A 22,743-nucleotide genomic window follows, 5' to 3' on the forward strand; every position below is an offset into this window, starting at 1 on the left:
TGGGTCTTTGCAACATGATCAATAAATCTTCATTTCTACCTGGAATTTTTTAATATGATAAGGATGCATTTAACCACATTTTATAGAAGTTTTAAGTTTATTAAATGCTGTTACCTTTTAGGATTCCCATTGGACATGCATAGCAAAGATTTTTTTTTTTTTTTTTTTGAGACGGAGTCTCGCTCTGCCACCCAGGCTGGAGTGCAGTGGCCGGATCTCAGCTCACTGCAAGCTCCGCCTCCCGGGTTTACGCCATTCTCCTACCTCAGCCTCCCGAGTAGCTGGGACTACAGGCGCCCGCCTCGTCGCCCGGCTAGTTTTTTGTATTTTTAAGTAGAGACAGGGTTTCACCGTATTAGCCAGGATGGTCTCGATCTCCTGACCTCGTGATCCGCCCGTCTCGGCCTCCCAAAGTGCTGGGATTACAGGCTTGAGCCACCGCGCCCGGCCACATAGCAAAGATTTTAAAAAGATGTTCAGAGCAGTTTGCTTCCAATAAGATGTGGCACTTAATAAATGTCAGTAAATACTTTTTGTTGATAACAGATTAAATAAAACTGAAAAATTAATAACTGAGTCTCCCTTTATCAGAGCAATATAAGGAAAAAAGTAACATACTAAAATATTAAATTTGGTTCACTTACATTTGTGCTGCTTTTTAAAAATGAAAAAAATGTCATCTCAAGTAGCAAAATACACTTTTGTTTTTAATACATAAATAATATTCACCTCACCTCTTTAAAAAGCTTTAAGACTAACTCTGGTTAAAAAATAAACATAAAAGGGTACCTAGAAGAGAATAAATGTATATGTAGAAACATTCCCTTTTGCAGGTAATTTTGGGCTTTACCAAGATCCATAGAACTTAAAAAAAATTAATCTCTCCCTTGTCTCCTCTCTTCCGTCCTCCACCCACAACTCTAGGCTTTAGTGTCAGTGGTTAACTCTTTCCATGAGAAAATTGTGGCCCTTGAGGAAAAAGCTTCACAACTGGAGAAAACCGGAAATGATGCTAGCAAAGCCACCCTGAGCAGGTCAATGACCACAGTCTGGCAGCGCTGGACACGCCTTCGAGCTGTGGCCCAAGACCAGGAGAAGATCCTGGAAGATGCAGTGGATGAGTGGACGGGCTTTAACAACAAGGTAGTTTCCACTGTCCGTGGGCTCACCTTTCTTTCCTCACTAATTATAATGTATTTTGAAACACGGTATTTTGCGGCTTTTTGAAGTCAGCCTTCTGAAAGTAATAAAGGCTTTTTCAAATCTCTGTTTCAATGACATAAAAACTAAGTTATGAAACAAAGTACAAAATGTACAAAATGCAATGTACAGTTTAATCCCAAGTCATCAAATTATTTCAGTGAGAAAAACCAAGCAAATAAATTTTGAAAGGAGAACAAGCCCATTTGTCCCCATTTGCTTTCTTAACTGGCCTTGTAAAAGAACGAGATACTTTTTCTTTACCATGAAACCTGAAAATGAGCGGAAATTTAACTCATTACCGAAAATGTATATTCAACGTTTTCCTTTTTGGAGTCTTGCTCTGTCGCCCAGGCTGGAGTGCAGTGGTGTGATCTCAGCTCACTGCAACCTCCACTGCCTGGGGTCAAGCAATTCTCCTGTCTCAGCCTCCTGAGTAGCTGGGATTACAGGCACCCTCCACCACACCTGATTAATTTTTGTATTTGTAGTAGAGATGGGGTTTTGCCATGTTGGTCAGGCTGGTCTCAAACTCCTGACCTCAGGTAATCTGCCTGTTTCGGCCTCCAAAAGTGCCGGAATTACAGGCATGAGCCACCACATGCCTGCCTGGCCACTTTTTCCATCTTTTAAAGGTTTAATGTTTTAAGCCATGTCTTCTTTTATGATTTAAAGGTATTCATTTATGTTACCTTAAATATTGGAAAGAGTATTTTGTTTTCTTAGTTTAAAAAAAAAAAAAGCTTTTTCTGTATTAAGTATAGTCTCTGATTGTCCTAATATTATTTTGAGATTAAAGCTTTAAACCCAGAGGTACAGAGGTGATATCTCCTTTCATGTTAAGAAGGTGGCTCAGGTTCCAGTTTCCTAAAATATGGAATTTATACCATCATCTTTAATTGGCTTCATACACTAGTGTGTGGCTTTTATGGGAATGACCCTATTTTTTTCAGTTTATTTATTATTGAACTTCATAGTATGTACATTTGTCATCAGGTTAAAAAGGCCACTGAAATGATTGATCAGCTGCAAGATAAGTTACCTGGAAGTTCAGCAGAGAAGGCGTCGAAAGCAGAACTCTTAACTCTTCTTGAATACCACGACACGTTCGTTCTGGAGCTAGAGCAGCAGCAGTCGGCCTTGGGGATGCTCCGGCAGCAAGCCCTCAGCATGCTCCAGGATGGAGCCGCCCTGACCCCCGGGGGAGAGCCGCCGCTCATGCAGGAAATCACCGCGATGCAAGATCGGTGCCTGAAGTAATTAAGCACCTACTTTCATTCTGTTACTAAACTTGGCCTTGACCCAAAGGGATAAGCAGGGTACTTGAGTATGAAGGTGCTCCTTCACACCACCTTAAAAATGCGGGGATCTCTTCCCATCACCCTTGCTTTTCGGTTTCTTTGATTCTTCAATCATTTGTCTGACAAATACATATCTCATAGTACTTAGAGATATGATGACGAACCATGCAGACTCAGTGTCTATCTTCATGCTGTTTACAGTCAAACAGCAGAGATAGGCAACTAAGGCAGCCTTTCAGTCAAGTGTGAAAAGGGAGCTGAGGGAATCCGAAGCAGAGACAAGCAGCCGAGGAGAGGAGTCAAAGAAGGCATCCCTTCAGAAGGAGAATTTAAGCAGAAGCCTGAGCAGCCTGGAGCTAGGCATTGAGTTTTGCAAACAGGGGAATGACATGTAAGAAAGGAAGAAACATGTCACTTTCAAGGAGCTCCTTGGGTGATGCAGGGAGAGGAAGGGTGATTCAAGAGAAATGAAGCATGAGAGGGAAACAATTGAGAGCTATTCAGAACTTAGATTTGATAAAGCTTGAGAACTCATTGGCTATCTGGGGTGACAGGATGTAGGAGCAAAGATGACACCACAGTCCAGGTAAATAGTAGCCACTGACTGTCAGTGAATTTAGTAGAAAGAGCAAGTTAATGTTGATATACAGCCAGCCCTGATTCACTTCTTGGGCCAGCGAAAAAATATTCATAGATAATTTAATTTCTACATTTACAAATATTACCTCATTCATGTCCTTGCATTCACCTCTTTCCCTTATAGGTGATGTGGGGGTAACCTAATACTTATCAAATTTACATTAATTCAAATAAAGACTTGAAATTTGGACATTATTAACATGATTAATTATGAAATTTCCAAAGCTTGATTTTTTTCTTTAAAAACTACTTTCTAATAGATAGCCATATATATTCCAGTTATACATTACTTTTAAATGTGCCATTTTAGTAGATTTCCAAAGAGGAAGTAAATAATGAAATAATCTCCAGGCTATGTTAAATAGGAAATTAATTGCAATTCAGTGGCATGTGAGACAGTCAACTCTCAATTTTTGAAGGACAAATTATTCACTTTATATGACATTTATACATGAACTGAAGTGTTTTTTGACAGTGTTGAGGAAGTGTCTTTACTTGCAAAAAAGATATTAGATTTCCCATTTCTGTATATGTATTGGATAAAATGTTGTCAAGTATTAGGGAGTTCCTTTCACATCACATCACTTCTGTTTTATCCCTGTAATGTTTCTGAAGCATGCAGGAGAAAGTGAAGACTAATGGAAAGTTGGTGAAGCAAGAGCTGAAGGACCGAGAAATGGTGGAGACTCAGATCAATTCTGTGAAATGTTGGGTTCAGGAAACAAAAGAATATTTAGGGAATCCAACAATAGAAATAGATGCTCAACTTGAAGAACTTCAGGTACAAAAAAATCTCCTCATTCTCTTTACCCCTCATTTCAAAAACAATTGCCCTGATTTTAATTGAACATACGTGTTTATATTTATTGAATATTGAATTTAAAAATTTCAGAAATGTGTTCTATAGAAGATATTTAGTATTACTTCATGGGATTTTCCTTTGTTTTCTAAAGTGAACATGCTTTATATTCAGAGACAAAAGAAGAGTGTTGTATTATTTTAAGATATTTCTCTAATTCCACACTTAATTATATGTTGATGAAAAATGTACAGCCTTGTCTATAACAGTCTCCTTAGAAGGTTCCCAGAAATTTCTTATTTTGATCTTTTCTTCAGATTCTCTTAACAGAAGCCACAAATCACCGACAGAACATTGAAAAAATGGCAGAAGAACAGAAGGATAAGTACTTGGGTCTTTATACCATATTACCTTCTGAACTCTCCCTTCAATTGGCTGAAGTAGCATTGGACCTAAAGATCCGTGATCAGGTAAACCTATGATCAAGAGTGTCTTTCTATTTTCTTATGTCAAATATTTTTGTTTCTTTAAGAAGAAATGCATAGTCCTTTTTGGTGTTGAGACCAGAGCGAGATTTCTGTCTCTGGTCTCATGAAGAACACAATTTCATGTAGTGAAAATAGGCTCAAATAACATCTGTATGGAAATATAATAGATTTTTAGGACTCTCTTAGTGGCTTAGTGCTAAAGCTATTAAAGTTTAATTAAAACCATTCTATATGAGACAAAGAGAAGACATACTGCAATTCTAAAGTGCTACATGAAATAGAAAGTAATATCCCATTTGTACGAACTGTCAAATTCATACAGTTGTGCTCTACTTTGGAAATCTTCAGTGTATGATGCAAAGTGTTTTAAAAATCTCATCAAAATCCGATCCTACTTTATCATGACTTTGACCTAAACTACTAATATGTGCTATTTACTGTTTTAAGTATTTAATTGATATATTTGGTTTTTCTTCTTAGACATTGGAAGATCTATTGGGAAGGATGACTTGGCAAGTTCATGGTCCTTTTATATTTTTGAGACAGAGTCTTGCTCTGTCCCCCAGGCTGGAGTGCAGTGAAACAATCTGAGCTTACCGCAATCTCCACCTCCTGGGTTCAAGGAATTCTTATGCCTCAGCCTCCCAAGTAGCTGGGATTCCAGGCATGCACCACCACACCCAGCTAATTGTTTGTATTTTTAGTAAAAAGAGACAAGTTTTGCCATGTTGGCCAGCCTGGTCTCAAACTCCTGGCCTCAAGTGATCTGCCTGCCTCAGCCTCCCAAAGTCCAAAGTGTTGGGATTACAGATGTGCACCTCTGTGCACAGCCATGGTTTTTTTTTTTTGGTTCAAATGTAAGCTTTTCTCTGGATTAATTTTCCTATCATAGACTTATTCATATGTATTTCATTTACTTTGACACTCAATATAATGAAGGCCAAACACACCATTAACACTCTTTTAATGGTGTGTTTTCTCCCTACTAAAGAGGTTTTTTTAAAGATCTTTGTATAAAGAAATGTTTCTTCTCTTTAACATCTTTTCTTCAGCATTTTATTCTAAGCAACAGTGTGAATTTTTTTTATCAAATCAAACCGAAGTCATTGGAAATTTGTAAATGCTAACTGTCTTTTTTCATCTTCCTTTGCATTGGATGTGCTTAATACTTTGTTGGCATACTATAGAGTTGTAGTTGGAAAGTTACAAGAAGAGTTAACAGATCATTAACAGTCGTTGATTAAAAGGTGCTTGGAAACAAATCAGTGTTCCTCCAACTGTTTGGGAGGATTTTCCATCCTATGAAGAAAAAGGCTTAGAGGAGTTTGTGTGCTCAGGGTCATTATGTTAGTTAATGGAGAAGATAGGATTCAAACTCAGCTGTCTACACAACCATCTATAATGAGTACTCTGTAAATACTTAATAAGTGAATTCCTCTACACACGTTTCTTGTATCTTTGCTGGAACACAAGGAGTGCAGTAAATACATAAAGATAGTGAAGTCAAGGAAAGCCAGGAGAGCTTGTAACTAACTGCACATCTCTGGTGTGACCAAAGGTATCAATGCCAAAGCAGTTAAAATGTGTCTTGTCAACATCATTTGAGATTTTTAGTATCTATTATACAATTTTAACCATGGCTTGTTTTGCTGTTCTCGCTGATTTTTTAGATCCAAGACAAAATAAAAGAAGTTGAACAGAGCAAGGCCATGAGCCAGGAACTCAGCCGGCAAATTCAGAAGATAGCTAAAGACCTCACAACTATTCTAACTAAGCTGAAAGCGAAGACAGATAATTTAGTTCAAGCTAAAACTGACCAAAAGGTAAGAAGCAGAAGTTTAAAGGGTGCTACTGAATGAATTAAATAGTTTTTGGAGTCAGTTTTACTTGGGGATACAGGATAAAAACCTTTTAGGAACCTTTATTAAAGCCAAATAGTAACAGCAGGTGGTAAAGAAATGTTATAACTGAATCTACACAGATCCTCTTCCATAACTTATCATTGTAATTGAACAGTGTTAATAAATATACATGCACGAGTGTGTAAGAAAGACTGTCAAAGGACTAAGTGATGATTTAGGAATGCAAGTATATAAATTCCAAAGTGAATTGTGTCCTTGGTAGCTAAATCTGTGTTCTTCCTCTGTTGATGAGTTCAGGGACTATAATCCTTTTTGGGTGGGGCAGAAGGAAAATGTTAGCTTTCTCACTCAGCCTCATAGGAAACAAACACCAGGATTACAACATATCCTGCTCTGCCTTTCCAACCGAAGAAACAAAAATGACCTGATCATAGTAGAATTATAGTAAAATTATTCATTATAATATTTGGCTTTGACAAAAATCAGTCTGATCTTGGAAAACCTGAAGAAATTTATTTTCTATTCTCTAATGTTCTTTCATTTTGATGACCATCAAGGTGCTGGGAGAGGAATTAGATGGTTGTAATTCAAAGTTAATGGAATTAGATGCAGCAGTACAGAAATTCTCGGAACAGAATGGCCAACTGGGTAAGCCACTGGCCAAGAAGATAGGAAAACTGACTGAACTGCACCAGCAGACCATTAGACAAGCTGAGAATCGGCTCTCCAAACTCAATCAGGTATGTGTTCTGGATCAGAAATCCAAAGCCTCTAAGGCAGAAACTTCCATGTTCTGCTTTCCTCTTTTGAAAATAAATAAACATAAATAAAAAGATAAAATGGACAATGAGAGAGTAGTTTAGGTATCGCTTATTTCATGCTACACTTGTGTTCCTAAGACTTAGGTGTAAATCAGCACTTATTTTATATCCAGTCATATGATAAAGTCACTGACAAAGGTGGTCCTATAAACGGACTTTGGAGTGAATATTTTGTAAAATGGAGAAGTAGTTTGTGAAATGAATATTCACCTGTTAACATGTTTTATGAAATCAGTTTGGGGTTAATTCAAGTACCTTTAAGTAAGCTACATATATATTAGCTTACATTGACTTAATAAGTTCAGGTTGCACATCTGTAATAATTGTTGCATATAGACTAGACTTTTGAAACCGATTAATATAATCAGTGACAAGTTAAAACTAGGAGTTGGAAACCCATTGATTATAGTATTGAAACTTTGCCTGCTGTAATCCCCACTTGCCACCTCCTTACCCAGGAGAGGGTGAAGGAAGGGATAGAGGAAGGCCTGGCATGGTGGCTCATACCTACAATCCCAGTACTTTGGGAGGCTGAGGCGGAAGGATCACTTGAGCCTAGGAGTTTGAGACCAGCCTGGGCAACATGGTGAAATCTACAAAAGATGCAAAACATTAACTGGGCATGGGGACACGTGCTTGTGGTCCAGCTACTTGGGATGCTGAGGTGGGAGGCTGAGCACGTAAGATTGAGGCTGCAATTAGTCATGATCCTGCTACTGCACTCCAGCCTGGGTGAGAGTAAGACCCTGGCTAAAAAAAGAAAGAGAAAAAAAAAAAAAAGAAAGAAAGAAAGAAGAAAGAAAGAAAAAGAGGAATAATTCAATCATATTAAGAATTTGAGCTTTATCCCAAGGTCACTGAGAAGCCTTTGACAGATTTTCAACAGGGAAATGATTTTTTGATACCATTGAATATCATCGATACTATAACTATCAACCCCTAAGATTGTTGTGTCCAAAAAGAGAGAAGACTGATTTATAGCTCAAGAAACTGAGTTTACATTTGTTATCTTAATGTTATTGGTTTTTCAGGCAGCATCACATTTAGAAGAATATAATGAAATGCTTGAATTAATTTTGAAGTGGATTGAGAAAGCTAAAGTCTTGGCTAATGGAACTATTGCATGGAATTCTGCAAGCCAGCTTCGGGAACAATATATTTTGCATCAGGTAACCTGAGGAAAACTAATTTTTAAAAGGTAACCAAGGGCAATTGGATTTAACCGGGAAGACTGACACAACACTTAGAGGGCCGTGATGTAAAATTACTGGAGCTATCAGATAAAAAGAATGCTAAGGTACCCCTGAGTTGTTCAGTAGTTGGACAGAAAGGAGCTTCTCATGAAATTTCATGAAATTGAATAAATAAACATCCTTGATCTTCCCTAAACCTACCTTACACCAAGATGCAAACCAATCAGCCTTGTAGAACTCATTTTCTGTAGCTTCTTTGAAATAATTATTTGCAGGGATCTGGTGGGATATTCTTTCCCGTGAAGAGATGCAATGAAGTGTGGAAAGATTCTAGACTCCACACTCAGACTGGCGGGAAAATCAAGCTCCGCCCTGCAGGGTTGTGTGATTTGGAGCAGAATGCTTTGCCTCTCTGAATTCTGTCTTCTCATCATTTGTATGAAGATGTAAATAATATTCATATTTCAGACTTATCATGAGATCAAATGGTTTAAGGTACATACGTGCAAACATCTATCTGGCACATACATCTCCTGCCTCCTCCCTCAGCCCTCACCCAGGCCTGTCGTCTGGCCTTCCACAGGAGGTCAGGCAGCCCAGAGCAAGCCATGAGTCCACGTCCACATGCTGGCTATGTTACTTCATTTCCTCTGAAGTTACATGAGAAAAATGTTCCTTTTCTCTCAGTCACGTCATCCAGGAAATTATTTCATCCTTTTGTAACTTAAGCTTAAATTAGACCCAGATAGCTAATAGGCTAGTTATCTTATAATAAAATATAGGGTGACTTCTACTGGAGTTACATGGGTATCCTTGAGTATTCTAGATTTTTCTCTCTTACATTATTTATGTATCCTTGTGGCCTTTAAATGAATCCCCGTATCCATTCTTGCTTACAGGGTTCTAGATAAAAGCCTCATTTTCCCCTTTTTGGAATACTTTAACAGCTCCTAATTTTCCCCTATATTCACAGTCTTTCTTCTCTGATCAATCTTGCGTATTTTTCCCACAGTGTCTTTCTTAAGCAACTCCAATCTTTTGCTTTAAGATATGCTTAGATATGAACAGACAGGACTTAAGTTACCACTGATTTGAAAACAATGAAAAAAGCCAACATCTTTAGAAGTCTAGAAATGCAAATTTCAGCAAAAAAAGAGAGGAAGAAAGACAAAGTTAACTGTCAAGTTCATAACTGTTTCTTTCAAGTTCATATTTATGGAAATGAGAGCTCTCAAACATTGCTGGTATCCTGGCAAAATCTCTTTGAAAAATAATTGGCAAAATATATGATGATTGTCAAAAATGTTACTACTCTGGGTCAGGCATGGTGGCGCACACCTGTAATCCCAGCGCTTTGGGAGGCCAAGGTGGGTGGATCACAAGGTCAGGAGTTCAAGACCAGCCTGGTCAATATGGTGAAACCCCATCTCTACTAAAAATGCAAAAATTAGCTGGGCGTGGTGGTGGGCACCTGTAGTCCCAGCTACTCGGGAACCTGAGGCAGGAGAATGGTGTGAATCCAGGAGGTGGAGGTTGCAGTGAGCCAAGATGATGCCACTGCACTACAGCCTGGGCAACAGAGTGAGACTCCATCTCAAAAAAAAAAAAATGTTGCTACTCTGACCTGTTGGCTCCTTTTGGACTCCTTTTAATGGCTATAATCCAAGTATAGAAAATATTTTCCACAGTATTAATAACTGTATTAAAATTTTAAAGAAAACTTAAATCCGAAATAACCTTTTTCTGAGTAAATATTTGCATATAATAAAATATAATGAAGTCTTTAAGGTGATCATGACTTTTTTTTTTTTTTTAAGACAGTGTTTCGCTCTATTGCCCAGGCTGTAGATCAGTGGTATGATCTCGGCTCACTGCAACCTCCACCTCCTGGGTTCAAGCGAATCTTGTCCCTCAGCTTCCTGAGTAGCTGGAACCACAGGCACGTGCCACCACGCCTGGCTAATTGTTGCATTTTTAGTAGAGGTGGGGTTTCGCCTTGCTGGCCAGACTGGTCTCAAACTCCTGGCCTGAAGTGAGCCCCAACGCCTTGGCATCCCCAAATTCTGGAAATATAGGCGTTTGTTTATTTATTCAACAAACATAGAGTCCTTTCCCAAACCAGGACTTTGGGTAGGCATTTAGTGTACAAAGAATATTTCCTATCCCCACCCCAGGGAGTTGATTATTTAGGGGAGGGGACAGATAGAAGGAGACAGCACAATATAGTGTGATTAGTGCAGAGACAGAAGGCCCAGGTGCTGAAGGAGCCCACAGGACGGTCCTCAACCCAACCACCCACCAGGAGTTTAAGAGAAAAGTGCAGAAAGGCTTCTTAGGAAAAGGTGATGCTGGGCTGAGTCCTGAAAAATATGACAGCCTACTTGTGGAATGTATTTAGATAAAAATGCATACTGAAATCCTAGCAGTAAACGTGAGGAGTGTTTTTTGGTGCTGGTACAAGGGATAAGAGATAAGAATAGAGAGATAAGAAAAAGATCCTAACAGGAATTTTAACCTTATCCTAAAGTCACTCTGAAGCCTCAGAAACGATATTCTGCCTGCAAAGGACACGTTCAGACTTGTATTTTCAGAAAGCAAATTTAGCAGCCTTTGGAAAACACATTGAGGAAAGTAAGACAATATAAAAGATGGTTTCAGTATTTCAGTGGACGACAAGGCCTCTCTTTGGAGATTAGGAGGAGAAGACAAAGTCAAGAGATACTAAGCAGCTAGAATTCTCCAATTTGGAGACTTGAATTGGGTGAAAGAGAGGGAGGAGTCAAGGATGATTCCCAGGTTTCTATGACTTGAGCAGTAGGGTGGGTTGACTGCATCATGGGGCACAGTGAAAAAGACACCAGGTCCTGAGATGATCTGGCTCAGAAGCTGAAGAGAGAACGCAGACTGTAGACTCTATTTTGGTGAGTTCTCACGTGCACCCTTTAGGAAGTAAAGCAGCCTGTGTTTATTTAAAAAGACTGCACTGTGAGAAAAGCCATTGTGTTTTTTGGGAGGCCGACTGGAGGTCAACAGTTTGAGACCAGCCTGGCCAACATAGTGAAACCCCATTCTCTACTAAAAATACAAAAATTAGCTGGGCGTGCTGGGGAGCGCCTGTAATTCCAGCTGCTCAGGAGGCTGAGGCAGGAGAATCGCTTGAATCTGGGAGGCAGAGGTTGCAGTGAGCCTAGATCGCAACACTGCACTCCAGTCTGGGCGACAGAGCAAGACTCCATTTCAAAAAAAAAGAAAGAAAAGAAAATCTATTGTGTTTTTCCTAATGTCAGAGATGTGAGAACCAGAGTGACTTTATAGGGGCCTGAATAGGGGCTGGGTAAATGAGGACGAGGTCAATGAGAATGGGTAGCATTCCCAGGTCAGGCATTCTTAGGCACAGAATAATTATGGTTAAAGAGACAGGTTGATAATGTTTACCAAAGAGACCCAGGACTTAATAGATCTGGGAAATAACAGACTCAGGAAATGTCCTGATGTCCTGGTATCTTACGAATAAAAGCGTTCTTGGATCTACATTAAAAAAAAAAATTTTAACGTGGATTCTTGTGGAAGACAGCAGTTACACAAAGATTAACAATCTTTTGTCGCAGGCCCTTGTAGAGCACATCTCCGCTGATTTTTTGCTTTGTCTTATGTGTAAGCAGACATCATGCCTAAGGTGGATGCATTCCTCTTTCTGCTTTTGGGAACACCCTACTTTGTCAGTGGAGTAGCCATCCTTTCATCCCTTTACTTTTTTAATAAACTTGCTTTCATTTCACTCTGGATTTGCTGCAAATTCTTTCTTGCACAAGATTCAAGAACCCTCTTTTGCGGTCTGGATTGGGACCTTTTTCCAGTAACACTAATGTCAGGTGAAGAAGAAAGATGGAAAACTATAGTTATGTTAGGACCTCAATTATTAATACCTAAAAATATGCCCAAATGTATCAGCAGTTAACTCTTAAAGTTATTTCTGGGTTATAAGATGATGAGATATTTTGTTTTCTTCTTTATATTTTCAATATTTTCCAAGTCATATATTTTCTATTTAATATATTTATATATTAATATATATTTAAATCATTTATTAATAAATATACTTAAATTATACATTTACATTAAATATATATTTAACAGATTATATATATATCTCCTTACTATATATATTTATCTGTAAAAATAAATATATCTTGTATAGGGGCTGGGCGTGGTGGTTCACACCTGTAATCCCAGCACTTTGGGAGGCCGAGGCTGGCAGATCACAAGGTCAGGAGTTCGAGACGAGCCTGACCAACATGGAGAAACCCCACCTGTACTAAAAATACAAAATTAACTGGGCGTGGTGGCGCATGCCTGTAATCCCAGCTACTCAGGAAGCTGAGGCAGGAGTATTGCTTGAACCCAGGAGGTGGAGGTTGCAGTGAGCCAAGATCGTGCCATTGTACTCCAGCTGGGCAACAAGTGCGAAACTCCATCTCCAAATAAATAAATAAATAAATATATCATGTATAAATATGTATCTTATTATATATCCTATACAGATACATATTTATCTGTTAAATATATATATTTATAAACATTTATTGTGAGAAAAGAAAGTACTTCATTAAAAAAATACAGTCTATTGCCTAAGAATAATATCCTATTCTTCATTTCTCCTCTTTACACATTACACACCCCACTAACTGCACATTCTAGGTTCACCCACCTCTGTACCTATGCAGATGCTGTTCTCTCTGTGTGAAATGTCTTTCCTCTTCCCCTTCATCTGTCAGATTGCAAACATCCTTCTGACTGGGCTCAGATGTGACTCTTCCCGGAGACCTTCTCCCAATCTTCCCCAAGTCGCAGTCATCTCTTCACACTGGCTTCTGTTTCATTCTACTTTTCATGAAATGTACATTGTATGGTTACTTATCCATTGTATCTCTGCTAGACCCAGTAGATGATACCATTCTGAATGATCAGGACTGTTTTTTCTTCTCTTGATATTTATTGCATGTATCTTCTACCCCTTTGTCTCACTTAAAGCAAGTGAGCCAAGTTTTTTGCTTGTAATGCTCTTGTTCTTATTTTCATTTCTTAGATAAATATGAACTTCAGTCTTAGCTATAGAATATGAGAGCTGAAAAGTAACTCTTTAGTTTAAACATGAGAAAAGGTAGACCCAGAGACACGAATAAGACACCGAGTATGTTTGAGCTTTTCACTGCTAGAATTCCTGTGTTCTGGCCCTCACAAGGGTGCAGCTTGGGTTTGACAGAGCAGGAGCCCCATGGTCCCATGCGTAGTATGACATGTGACCTCTGCACATTGTTTACAGTTCCTGAACTGTGATTTCTTTTTCTGTGAAATAGTTACAATAGTAGGTGGCTACCAACTAGAAAGTGGTCACAGGGGGGTCGAAAGTTAAACACAATAACGGACACACAGAACTTACACAGGGCACTTTATGCCATGCCATATTGAATATCTATACCCCTCTACCTATGTGTCAATGTCATGAATATTGACAATTCACCCTAGACCCTGCTGGAAGAATCCAAAGAAATCCACAGTGACCTGGAAGTAATGACTGAGAAATTACAGTACCTCACTAGCGTGTACTGTACAGAAAAAATGTCCCAACAAGTGGCAGAACTGGGACGGGAGACTGAGGAGTTGCAACAGATGATCAAAATTCGTTTGCAGAACCTCCAAGATGCAGCTAAGGTAAAAAAAAAAAAAACACAGAAAAAAAGTCTGTCATTAAAAGAAATGCCACTGTGGAAACAGTGCTCACCTGTGATGTGGTTTCTTGGCTGTGATGTGATTCTTCACCTATGACTTTGGACTTCAAGTACAATATATTGATATTTACTCTCTAGGATATGAAAAAATTTGAAGCGGAGTTGAAAAAGTTACAAACTGCCTTGGAGCAAGCCCAGGCAACCCTGACTTCTCCGGAAGTTGGACGTCTCAGTCTCAAGGAGCAGCTCTCTCATCGGCAGGTAAGCCGAACTAACTTGGAGTAAATAGGGACAGGGACCTATACTTTTAAAAGAGGATAGCAAGGAAAAATGCCTCCTAAACTCAACACTGTTTTTTTTTTAATTTATTTTTAAATAGAGACGGGTTGCCCTATGTTGGCCAGGCTGGTCTCGAATTCCTGAGCTCATGTGATCCACCCACCTCAGCTTCTCAAAGTGCTGGGGTTACAGATGTGAACCACTGTGCACAGCCCCTAAACTCAACACTGTTTTAAAAATGTTTTTGCAAAATGTTTATAACTTGCAACATAACTGTAATTTAGTAAGTGCCTCTTGCTTATGAAATAAATGATTTAAATATTAAATTTTTGAACTATGAAATCGCATTTTCAGCATCTGTTGTCTGAGATGGAGTCACTGAAGCCGAAGGTGCAAGCAGTGCAACTCTGCCAGAGTGCCCTCCGGATCCCTGAGGATGTGGTTGCCAGCTTACCTCTCTGTCATGCTGCTCTGTGGCTGCAGGAGGAGGCCAGCCGGCTGCAGCACACCGCCATCCAGCAGTGCAACATCATGCAGGCAGGTGAACGGTGCCACGCTAGCAGAGCAATTGCTGATGAATCATGGGCTTCTTTTCTTAGCATTGTGTGGGCTCAGCCATCAAAACACATCCAGGGTGTTGAATCTGACAGGCTGTTGTGGTTTTATAAAATAAGGAGATTAAAATGCTGTCATTTGGATCACCCACAAAAGCCTGGGGAATGCTATATAAAAAATATCCTTGGTGAAAATTATCTTTTAGTGATATTTTAAAATAAAGAACTTGTAAAGATTTATTTCTATGCAATGAAATGTTTTTATCTCTTATTATTCACCTGAGAATCATCTACAAACTGATAATACAGGTTTACTGTTATCTTGTGTTACAAAGTTTTTTCATATTTCAGCTTATCGAGGCATTAAATCCATTTTCTTTTGAGTGCCTAAAAAATGCACTCAAGTATAATTCTTAGTGTCTTCACCTAGTAAGAGAAAATCATTTACCAGGAAGAAATGACACTATTTACCTTATGTTTCCCTTCAACTAATAAGTCTTGCTTTATCCAAAAATTGTATCAATAGCATCTCATTAAAATAACTAGTGGCTCATTTGGTCAACTATCCTTTTCCCCTGTTATCTTGTAATTTGTTGGACAGAAAATTCCTGAGGGTAAAAGTCATGCATAATTCATATGTATATATACTTTTGTTTGGTAGAGATGGGGGTGTCACCGTGTTGCCCAGGCTGTTATTGAACTCCTGGGCTCACATGATCCACCCACCTTGGCCTCCGAAAGCGCTGAGATTACAGGCTTGAGCCACTGTGCCCAGCCCATAATTCGTATTTTTATTCCCTACCGTAGCACTTAGTTAAGTGTCTTACTTACATATTCAGTATTTGTTAGATGGAAAAATGAAATAATGTTTCCCACACTGCTTCACCCTTTCTGACTATCATGTTCCATCTTCAGGATGATATCGATAGGGAAAAGAGAGAAAGAATCCTAACCACTTAACTATTTTGATTCCGTCAATAATTTTGCTACAATATTTTAGAGAGAAAGCTCTGAAATATCTAAGTAAAGTGAAGAATTCAAACCATTTAGGAATTTTACCCATCATTTCTTTATTCCCTACCCATACAGGTAAAAAAGGGAGTTAAACTACAGAATCACTTACCTAGTTATTGATCAAGAAAAAAAAACCTGTCTATCTTTCTATGTTTTTGTTTCAAAGGAGGCTGTGGTGCAGTATGAACAATATGAGCAAGAAATGAAACATCTCCAGCAACTGATAGAAGGAGCTCACGGAGAGATTGAGGATAAACCTGTTGCCACTAGTAACATACAGGAGCTGCAGGCTCAGATTTCTCGGCATGAGGTGAGAGAGAAATGTAGGCAAAATACCGAGGGCAGGAAACTGGATTGATGAGCGTTTACGTTTGGTTTCTAGTGAATGGAAGAGAACAGTTTCCCCTGTCCTGCACTTAATGTGTTCAGCTCTTGGGAGGCCTCTTTGACTATCTAAGCATTGTGAGTGCCGTTTTTGCTGATTCAGTAACACATGCCTTCCCCTTGATTCCACCTCTCTACACGTTGTTCACATTATATGGGACTCACGGATTGTCATCTCCTGCACCTAGAGTTCTCACAGTTAATACACTAAAACACAGTCCCATACCCTGTTTTTAATGCCTGCAAAAACAGCAATGCTCAAAGCTTTGCTGCACTGATCGCTCTCTTGGTGGCTCATGCCTGTAATCCCAGCACTTTGGGAGGTCAAGATGGGCAGATCACAAGGTCAGGAGATGGAGACCATCCTGGACACCATGGTGAAACCCCGTCTGTACTAAAAATACAAAAATTAGCTGGGTGTGGTGGCACGTGCCTGTAATCCTAGCTATGTGGGAGGTTGAGGCAGGAGAATCACTTGAACCCAGAAGCCGAGATCGCACCACTGCACTCCAACCTGGCGACAGAGCGAGACTCGGTCTCAAACAAACAAACAAAAACTTAATATTTTAAACATTTTCTTCTTTGAAATATTACTCATTTCAGTTCCTCTTCCCAAAATCAGAGGATGGTCCAGGTTGTTTACTTTGCTAGTTTTCAGATTGGGCCAGCTATCATGTGCCTCTTTTTCAAATGTTCTTCTTTGTTTGTTCCTTTGGCATCATTATGACCTTAGGACTTGGCCACTCCTTGTGCTGTCCCTGTCCCAGAGATCATGGTCCTTGAGTGATTGAGCTTAGCAGGGAATTTCCTTTCGTGAACTGTCAATTCCATATAGGTCAAGTTCACTGTTTCCCTTGGGGGCTGGTTCATAGCACTGTGAATTTTGGTAAATAACTGGGAGGAGGGTGTCTTATATTTTCTGTACCGACGATAGAGTACATGGAGTATATCCTTCCATATGCTCTTATTTTAACTTTGTCATGAGAACAACAAACAATTTTTCCAAACCACTCACGTTGAGATTCTCAAAAGATTCAAAGCATTGCTTTGTAAGGATGAAAAATCTCACCCCCTTCTCCAAATGCAATTAATTCTTTAATCTCTTGACATACACAAACATTAATAATTTTCATTTATATATGATTTACAAAATCATTTAAATATCCCACCTACATTTACTCCTACAACTATAGACATCATCTATGTTAGTGATTTTTCTTATGCAATGGCTAAATGAAAATGTAATGTAGATTTTTGAAACCACTGTTTATGTTGGTCTGTACATTAGACTACATATTACGTGTTTATTTTGAAACTATTTTTAATCCCATCTAGGAAGATCTAAAATTTTATCGTAACAACTCTTCTATCATGGTACAGATATTTTTTAAATCGTTTCTGGAGTAATAATTATTGTTACTACTAAACATTTTTGTTGTATGGTTTTTCTTCCCCAAGAAACTTGTGCTTTTTTTTTTTTTTTTGAGACAGAGTCTTGCTGTATTACCCAAGCTAGAGTGCAGTGGCAAGACCATGGCTCATAGTGGGATCATGGCTCATTGCAGCCTCTACCTCCTGGGCTTGGGCAGTCCTCCCACCTCAGCCTCCAAGTATTTGGGACTACGAGCACATACCACTACCTCAGGCTAGTTTTTGCATTTTTTTGTAGAGTAGAGACAGGGTTTCGCCATGTTACCCAGGCTGATCTCAAACTCCTGGCCTCAAGTGATATGCCTGCCTCAGCCTCCTAACGTGCTGGGATAAAAGATGTGAGCCACCATGCCTGACCAGCTTTATGTTTTTTAAAGTAACTTACACAATTTTACATCTTTTTTTATATCAACCCTATGAGGTAAGAATTTATATATATATTTTATATATATATTTATTTATTTATTTATTTTAGATGGAGCCTTGTTCTCTGTTGCCCAAGCTGAAGTGCAGTGGCACAATCTTGGCTCACTGCAACCTTCACCTCCTGGGTTCAAGTGATTCTCCTGCCTCAGCCTCCCGAGTAGTCGGGATTACAGGTGCACACCACAATGCCCTGATAATTTTTGTATTTTTAGTAGAGACAGGTTTGACCATATTGGCCGGGTTGGTATCGAACTCCTGACCTCAAGTGATCCACCCACCTTAGTCTCTCAAAAGTGTTGGGATTACAGGCGTGAGCCACCACGCCCGGCCGACATAAGGATTTTTTAAAATCATCTTTATTTTACTGACAAAAAAAAACGAACTTAGAAAAAAGTGACTTCCTGAGCTCCCAAATCTAGTAACTGATTGAAATTAGACTCGATCTCAGTATCTTTGTCTCCAAATTCTGTGATTTTTCTTCCACTGTAATAGAAACTATCTGGGCTACTTAATGAAACAAAAGAGAATAACGAAGTCCCTGGAAAATAAATGAGTCCCCCAAGGTCACAGAGTGAACTCAGCTCAGCCAGCAGTGGACTAAGTCTTCCCAGCTCTTGGTCCAGTGAGCTGCTTATTTTGTCGCATTTTCTTCCACAGTTCTGAACATCCATGTTACGTTTGTTAGTTTTAAACCAACTGTGACTTAGAACACATTTTCATGTAAAAAATGACGCAGTCCTGTGTGAGCTTCATTGTATGTATAAAACAAACACAGGAAGGAAAGTGCTGAGTGAAGAAAGCTTAACCAATGATAACATACAAATTGGGAAGAGGGTTTCTTCCTGTATTTTCTATCTTGTTTTAATTGAATTTCAATCTTATGGTGAATCTAGTTTTCTTACAAATAACTTTAAAAATAACTGATCATTTATTTATGGCTAAAGAATTTATACTTTTAAAAATAATTTTTCGGCCAGGTGTGGTGGCTCACACCTGTAATCCCAGTACTTTTTGGAGGCCGAGGCGGGTGGATCACAAGGTCAGGAGTTCGAGACCAGCCTGGCCAATATGGTGAAACCCCGTCTCTACTAAAAATACAAAAATTAGCCTGACATGGTGACAGGTGTCTGTAGTCCCACCTACTCAGAAGGCTGAGGCAGGAGAATCGCTTGAACCGGGGAGGTGGAGGTTGCAGTGAGCCGAGACTGTGCCACTGCCCTGCAGCCTGGACAACAGAGCAAGACTCTGTCTCAAAATGATAATAATAATAATAATACTTTTGCAAAGGTTGCATTTAATTTGAAAAAAATCATCCTGCCACTTTTAAATCATAGGAGAGGATACTCAAGCCTCTTTTCTTTCCACCTGATGCGGAAAGCCTGCTCCTGAATACCAGAGACTGGCCACAGAGGGCTGCTTGTCTTTTAGTGGCCACTCTACCTGAAATTCCTACCTTTATAAACATTTTCAGAAATTTTATAAAGAGAATGGGTAACATTAAACCAAGTGTTCCATTTTATTTTAGTGGATTTGACCACAGCTTGAATAACCAACCCTCGAAGGTAATGAGATTACAGGAGGTTTATACTTACAGAAGTAAGTCGTAGAGTACTATTTCTCAGTGGAAGTCACGTGCATTGGAGTCACATGGGCTAATTATGAAATACAGACTCTCATACACCTAGTCAATCAAAACCTTTGGAAGTGGTGCATTTTTTAAAGAAATAATCCAAATGAGTTTTGTATACAATAAGGTTGAGAATTGCTGCTTAAGAAATGGTCACTTGCTGTCAGTGTGGGCACATCTTTGCAGGATACTGCAGTAGGGAGCTGTGCCCAGCCATGTGATTACAAAGGGTGGAAGGCCTCAAACTAACTCTGTCTATTTCATAAAGATTCCTCAAGTTGCCAGGAGCAGTGGCTCATGCCTGTAATCCCAGCACTTTGGGAGGCCAAGGCAGGCAAATCACGTGAGGTCAGGAGTTCGAGACCAGCTTGGCCAACATGGTAAAACCCCATCTCTAATAAAAATACAAAAATTAGCTAGGCATGGTGGCGCAGGCCTATAATTCCAGCTACTGGGGAGGCTGAGGCAAGAGAATGGCTTGAACCCAGGAAATGGACGTTGCAGTAAGCCGAGATTGCGCCACTGCCCTCTAGCCTGGATGACAGAGCAAGACTCCGTCTCAAAAATAAAATACAATAAAATAATAAAAAAGATTCCTCAAATTTTTGTACAATGGCAAACCATTGTATGAAAGCTTGGTGACTTGAAATTCAAGGAGTCCAATAATCTGCTAGATCTATCTTCTAGTATTAACTAGTTACAGTAAATGGCATTTATTGAGTACCCATGTGCTAGCCACTAGACGAGATATAGTAAGTAGCTATTCAATCACTGCTTTTAAAAATCCTGTTAGGTTTAATTAACTGCATCCCCAGAGGTAAAGAAGCAATGATTTCTGCTTTTTAAGTCCTTGTTTAAAAAATTCCTGGCCAGGTGTGGTGGCTCACGCCTGTAATCCCAGCACTTTGAGAGGCCAAGGTGGGCAGATCACGAGGTCAGGAGATCAAGACCATCCTGGCTGACACAGTGAAACCCCGTTCCTACTAAAAAACACAAAGAAAAAAATTAGCCAGGTGTGGTGGCAGGCGCCTGTAGTCCCAGCTACTCGGGAGGCTGAGGCAGGAGAATGGTGTGAACCTCGGAGGCAGAGCTTGCAGTGAGCCGAGATAGCACCACTGCACTCTAGCCTGGGCAAAAGAGCAAGACTCTGTCAAAAAAAAAAAAAAAAAAAATTTCCTATACTATTATGAGTCAAGAAGGCTGCCTGCTGGCTGAGTTCTGCTGGACTGTTTTTCCCCCCACTCAGCTTTGGTTGGGTGGGAAGAAACAAACAAAACAACAAGAATAACAAAATGCGTGTGTGTGTGCGCGCATGTGCACGCATGTGTTTTGCATACAGTCAGCCCTCCATAGCCATAGGTTCTGCATCCATGAATTCAGCCAAGCATGGATGGAAAATATTTGAGGAGAGAAAAGGATGGTTGCATCTGTACATGTTGATCTTCTTTTCTTGTCATTATTCCCTAAATGGCACAGTATAACGACTATTTATAATACATAGCATCTACATTGTGTTAGATGTTATTAGTAATCTAGAGATGACTTAAAGTATTTGGGAAGATGTGCATATGCAAATACTATACCATTTTACGTCAGAAACTTGAACGTCTGTGAATTTTGGTATCTAATAGGGTTCCTAGAACCAATGGCCCTCAGTTACTGAGGGATGACTATGTGTACATATGTGTGTGTTCATGTGTATATGTGTGTATATATATATGAATGTGTGTACACATTTTAAAGACGTGATTTAATATTTTTGTCACAAAATGTGTTCTTTTTTTTTTGAGACAGAGTCTTACTCTGTTGCCCAGGCTGGAGTTCAGTGACACAATCTTGGCTCACTGCAACCTCTATCTCCCGGATTCAAGCGATTTCCAGCTAATTTTTGTATTTTTAGTAGAGACAGGGTTTCACCATGTTGGCCAGGCTGGTCTTGAACTCCTGACCTCAAGTGATCCCCTTGCCTCGCCTCACAAAGTAGCATGAGCCACTGTACCTGGCCCACAAAATGTGTTCTGTGTGTACAATAAATGACAGTCTCTCAAACAAAGAAGCCAAATAAAAAAAATTAAAAAGAATAATAGTTTCGTACTTTTAGGAATCATGTTTTGAAATATGTATTTTCATTTTTTAAAGATGCAATAAAGTATAATTTTAATATTTGATACTTAAAATATTTAAGCAAGAAAGTAAAACTTTAATATTTTAGAATTACCATACTCCTAAAATGAATCTATAGTTACCTTTTTAAGGGCTATGTGCTATCCAGAATATATTTCCAATAAGCTCTTAATAAAATATTTAAAACCTCTATCTGTCATAATAAGTTTTTTTCATTCTTGTCTGCTCAAAAACCAAAAAAAAAATTATTTTTTCAAAAGTAAATGAAATTAAAAGCCATTAAATCCGAATTGCACTTCAAGTGTAAAGTTCTAGTTAAAACCCCAGCATCATGATGAAATGCACAAGAGAAAATTTGATGAATATGAGAAATTTTATTTGGGGGTCAATCTGCATTAAAAATTAGGATTTCCATATGCAATATCTAGCTTATCTAAAAAAAATTCCTAGGGACATAGGAACAGATAGGCTATTGACTATGTGACCCTATGTAAAATAATGACTGTCAACTCTGTTGAATGTACTCAGTAGGATAAGAGCTGAGCCTTGCATTTTTTTGGTGTGGTTTTAGCCATCACATGACCTAATTTCCATGGCATGAACCATCTGGTAAATTTCAGATGGTTTCCGCTTTTTAAGAAAGTTGTCAATTCCTAATGTTGCGGAAGTTCATGGTTCCATATGGGGACTCTCTCGATTAGAAACCATTCATTCGGCCTCCTCCCCTCATTTCTCCTTTTGTACAGACGCGGGGACGCGGGCTCGGGCACTTTGGCTGTGCCTGCGCTGCGCCGCGCAGCCTGCGGTCTGGCTCGGTAGCGAGATGCTGGAGGACTCGCCGCCTCCACATCCTTCCTCCCCGGCCCGCGCGG

General features: G+C 39.3%; 1 protein-coding gene across 17 annotated transcripts in view; it reads left to right on the forward strand.

The window, feature by feature from the left end:
• Nucleotides 1-22,743, forward strand: part of SYNE1 (spectrin repeat containing nuclear envelope protein 1) — a 538,457-nt gene that overhangs the window by 333,552 nt on the left and 182,162 nt on the right. For 16 of the 17 annotated variants that reach the window (XM_033235023.1, XM_033235024.1, XM_033235035.1 and 13 more), the window contains 11 exons: nucleotides 925-1,143; nucleotides 2,197-2,456; nucleotides 3,756-3,921; nucleotides 4,257-4,409; nucleotides 6,098-6,250; nucleotides 6,847-7,029; nucleotides 8,142-8,279; nucleotides 13,830-14,015; nucleotides 14,171-14,293; nucleotides 14,666-14,848; nucleotides 16,046-16,189. In XM_033235023.1, coding sequence (XP_033090914.1) covers nucleotides 925-1,143; nucleotides 2,197-2,456; nucleotides 3,756-3,921; nucleotides 4,257-4,409; nucleotides 6,098-6,250; nucleotides 6,847-7,029; nucleotides 8,142-8,279; nucleotides 13,830-14,015; nucleotides 14,171-14,293; nucleotides 14,666-14,848; nucleotides 16,046-16,189 — 1,908 coding nt within the window. Of the gene's footprint in view, nucleotides 1-924; nucleotides 1,144-2,196; nucleotides 2,457-3,755; nucleotides 3,922-4,256; nucleotides 4,410-6,097; nucleotides 6,251-6,846; nucleotides 7,030-8,141; nucleotides 8,280-13,829; nucleotides 14,016-14,170; nucleotides 14,294-14,665; nucleotides 14,853-16,045; nucleotides 16,190-22,743 lie in introns of those variants that run through there. The other variant, XM_033235039.1, reaches the window with a different exon arrangement.

Source organism: Trachypithecus francoisi, unplaced genomic scaffold, assembly GCF_009764315.1.
Source record: "Trachypithecus francoisi isolate TF-2019V2 unplaced genomic scaffold, Tfra_2.0 Lachesis_group15, whole genome shotgun sequence".
NCBI lineage: Eukaryota > Metazoa > Chordata > Mammalia > Primates > Cercopithecidae > Trachypithecus > Trachypithecus francoisi.